Here is a 4,206-nt window from a genome sequence, read left to right on the forward strand (position 1 = left end):
GGCCGAGCGCCGGCACCTCCCTATATGCACTTTGGGGGAGGCGCGCCGGCCGGGTATAGTGGGAGCGGTATTTCCCCCCCCACTCCCGTATTGGCCTAACGCCGGTTCGGACGCAGGTAGCGGGAGCCCGCAACACGCCATATATAATGTGTACATTTACAACAATAAATATTGAGTTCGCCTCGAGACATCAAGTTAGTCTGATTGTTTCATTTCGTCACCCCGCCCGACCTCCCGCTCTACTACTGGATCTACACCTTGGACTTGACCATCGCTTCACCCCAGGACTACGAACCAGTATCTTCCACCGACCTACGCAGTGACACCGGACTTGAGAGGAATTTCGAGACTACATAACTTTCGGGATTTACGACCCCGAGAGCGACGACGGCAGCGAGACACGGCCAACACCTACCCCTTGCTACAGGATTGTGGAATACAGTCCAAACTGTTACTTGTACAGTACAAATGGAATGTGTTACTCGTTTCCTTTTTTCGATTAAAGCAAAGTCCCTGTCGCAGCTAAGGAATGAATGCCCGCTCATTAAAAATTTATGCTCTATCGATGTAAAAACTTTTTTATACACAAGATATGCCCATAAAAATATCATCATTTTATTTTTATTTTGTCCACTACAATTGTCACTCCACATGATGAGATTCTCCTTTCTTATAAAATTATTAGAAAACATTTTGTAAATGCAGGATGCTATCGCATTTCCCCCTCTTCCTGTAATAGCTTCATGCCACATAAGCATATACCCATCACCGGTATTTTCGATATGCACACCCAAATTGAAATTTGATAATTGTCGCGAATAGTACATGGGCCCATGAGTTAAAGTTGGTGTCAGCAAAACTTGTTGCAAGTCCATGGCGGCAGTGCATATATTACTACTCGGCATCTGTGATTTTTTTATATCAAGTGACATCTGTTTTGTTGCTTTTTCTGCTTTTCGATGGTGTAATTCAAGTTGATTCTTCAGTATTGTTTTATTAGATGGATCGGCATTTATTTTAGCAACATAGAGGTCGCACGTTGCACATGTATCAGTTCGTTTCTGGCCAAATTTTAAATTCGGAAACTCCTTTCCAAAAATTTTAGAGTAGAACTTATATGTGACTTTTGACTCCGGAAAAGATATCTTAAATGCTTTAAACAAACGATGTATATTTAAATCTGGACTTAAGTATTCTTTCTCTGATCTCGCTCGACCATAATGACTTACAAGTCTGGGAAACATATTTACATGTTGTTTAATTTCATCCTCATCTTCGTCTGAATATTTTCGTTTTTTCTTATTGATGTTTCCTCTTGATTCCAAGTAGGTTGTATGTCCTTGTTTCTTTTTATCGAGTAGTACTTGAATCTTTTTTGGAGAAAGGGAAAAAATGTTCATGAACGTTGCTTTGCACACACCGACAACATTTCCCTTGCCATCTGGAAGCATATAATATGCGGTGCATTGTCGCCTACTTAGAGCAGGAGATTCATAGGTTCCATGCCTTCTTCTTTTAATTTCTGTCAAATGGATTAATCCCATCAGAAAAGAAGATTGCTTTTCATTGTTTTTTAACGCATAGAATTCCGTGAACAATGACATCTTTTGTTCGAAAGGTATTTCTTTGCAGTTATAGCTGCATTTGCAGATACACTAAAATAAAAAATGAAGTGAATGAAAGCAACATAGATAATATAGGTACGCAACCGTGGGCGTATCTTAGGGACTTAGGGTCAATATCTATCACTCAGTAGAAACTAAACTAGAGGAACTAAATGTGGTGGAGTGTAATAATGATATAGTAATTTCTCCCGGTTGCAATCATTAGGGCGTAACTTATTTTCTGATATGCCGTTAACATAGTTATTTACACATTAATAATAATATTTACGAAAATATCCATGAAAATATAATTATTAAGGTTTAATTATCTTTAAACGAATTTATAATAAAAAATATATTTTTAAATTCTTTTTTTTGCTCTCCTAAAAACAAGTAAAAATAAAGTTTCACCCAAATACCTCTGACCGGGAGATTTAAAAAATTGAATTCAATACAAATACTCCATTTAAACTATGTCATGGTTGGCAGAAAATTACAGGTTGGCACATCCCTAGCGCATGATGAGTGACATTTTATCTAGTAGAGACAACCGGTGAAGATTTAAAACAATGTACAAACCTCTTGATTTGGGGGTCGTTTTGCAGGAATCAACTTTCTATTGGATGTAAAATATTCTTGTCCAGAATCTTTTAGCTTCTTTCGGGCCACTTGGGCACTTTTTTCCCCCTTTTTACGTCTTTTAACGCCACCACTATTCACAGAGACCGGTTCATTGTCAACCATTTTGATACAAATAGCATATGACTGGCGATGGCACTTAACACCTTTTAAAGGAAAACAGATGTTGGTACTTACAACCAACGCCATCTTTAGAATTTTTTATAAAATATTATTTGTACTACAATGGCATTTATACCCTTCTGTAGGACATTGGCCTTGGCACATACTATCCATTTCTTAAATAAAATTATTTTCGTTATTTATGGCACTTACACCCTTTTAAGTTTCTGGTATTCATTTCCTTCTCAAATTTTTTTTCACTCTCTGTTGAAATAAATTTAAACTATTGAAACCTTTTTTTTTTTTACATAAAACCCTAAGTGGTATTTTAATATTAATGTTATTACTGAGTACACATATTTGATGGTTGATAAATGCCGAGGGTAGAAAAAAAGGCATACATAAAATGGTAATATATTTCATGTCTGGCGTGGAAAGATGTTTAAATCTAGTAAGGATACCTAATACAGGTAAAATGGCATACGGTATACGCCACATAACGTACGTTTCTAAAGCGATCGAATTGTAAAGATCATATTATAAGAAAGATGAATAATGAATGTTTCATATTTCCTAGTTCTGATTTTATTTTGAAATTAGTCTTTATACCTATTTTATCTTTATAAACATAATGCTTATGTTCGCTTTATGTCACTGAACTCCTCCTAAACGGCTCAACCGATTTACGTGCAATTTTCAGTGAAATGTAAATCTTTACGCTGCGCGTGTTCTTAGATATTAAAATCTTCAATCTCTTCTGTAAAAAAAAGTCAAAAGCACAAACCAGGATTTCATTCGGTGAGAATGAATTTACAAAAAAATGGAAGGATGTTGTTTTTTTGTGTTTAAAAAAAGTTTGTTTTTAAATGCCAACAAACAATATTTGCTTTTCATGGATCCCAATCAGGTTCATTTCTTACATTCATTATAATTTTTTCCCATTTACACTTATTTTTACTGGATTTTTGGTAGCACTAAAATAATATTAACTGATATTAGATACATTTTTCAAAATCGCATTCATGAATAAAGTGCACCTCTGTTGGTGAAAACTGCTGAGATTGACATTTAAAAAAAATTACCTTTATTTGAAAATGAATTATTTTATGTTTTGGAATTTTACTGTGAATTAGTACCTTGGTACCTACTTAAATTCAATATTAGAATATTAATAATTTTTACTTTTGGAATTCAATCATAAACAAGTACCTAGATACCTGCTTTTCAATGAAAAGTCTTTTTCTAAGGTAATAGCAGGCAAGTCAACGTTCGGGCAGAACAACGTTTGTCGGGTCCGCTTGTAAGTTATAAAATTTATAGTGGAAGCCAACAATCAGGACTCGCCTATCAAAACTAGTGACGCCACGCTTGGAGTGATTAAAAAAATAAAAAATTTAAAGAAATCGTAACGATGATAATACGGTATGCAAAAAAAGATCTTGGGCTTAGTTTTATAGTCTATATTTTTATTTTTTTTATTTTCTTTTATTTAGGAAATATACAGTACAGTTACAAAGTTTAATATTTTATACAATTAGACTTAATTCTAATGGACCAGTGAAGTTTCCATATTATAAAGCAATTATATGTAAGGCTAATTATAAAAGTATAAAAAAGAGAAGGAAAAAGAAAAACATAAATGAAAGTTATTTAAACATTAAAATTTAAGTGAAAAAAAATTATTTTAAAGTTTGTAGTTTGTAGTGAATATTTATATATGGAAATTATATTAAAAATAAAGAAATTTTGGAAGAGTAAATAAAAATTAAGAATTGAAATAAAGAATGAAAAACATGTTCAGATGTAAAAATAAAATAAAATAGTAATAACATTTTAAAAAAAAAAGAAAGGAAAAACATAA

At 33.4% G+C, this 4,206-nt stretch overlaps 1 protein-coding gene across 1 annotated transcript; it reads right to left on the reverse strand.

Annotated features, from left to right (window-relative positions):
• Window positions 1-287: 287 nt before the first annotated feature.
• LOC148278255 (uncharacterized) lies at window positions 288-2,525 on the reverse strand. The gene is made up of 2 exons (XM_088231691.1): window positions 2,184-2,525; window positions 288-1,655 (listed from the first exon to the last, which is right to left on the reverse strand). The coding sequence occupies exons 1-2, from the start codon at window positions 2,430-2,432 to the stop codon at window positions 288-290; spliced, it is 1,617 nt and encodes a 538-aa protein (XP_088087817.1). The 5' UTR covers window positions 2,433-2,525.
• Between the last annotated feature and the right edge of the window lie 1,681 nt (window positions 2,526-4,206).

Source organism: Micrasema longulum, unplaced genomic scaffold (genome assembly GCF_059751315.1).
Source record: "Micrasema longulum isolate JH-2025_06_02 unplaced genomic scaffold, ASM5975131v1 h1tg000902l, whole genome shotgun sequence".
Lineage (NCBI taxonomy): Eukaryota > Metazoa > Arthropoda > Insecta > Trichoptera > Brachycentridae > Micrasema > Micrasema longulum.

What these genes read in the sequence shown, in the direction of transcription:
- LOC148278255 (XM_088231691.1), bottom strand. Translation starts at nt 2,432, where the DNA reads ATGGCGTTGGTTGTAAGTACCAACATCTGTTTTCCTTTAAAAGGTGTT. An exon ending in AACGACCCCCAAATCAAGAG is followed by an intron (nt 1,656 to 2,183) that starts GTTTGTACATTG and finishes TTTTTATTTTAG; the next exon opens with TGTATCTGCAAATGCAGCTA.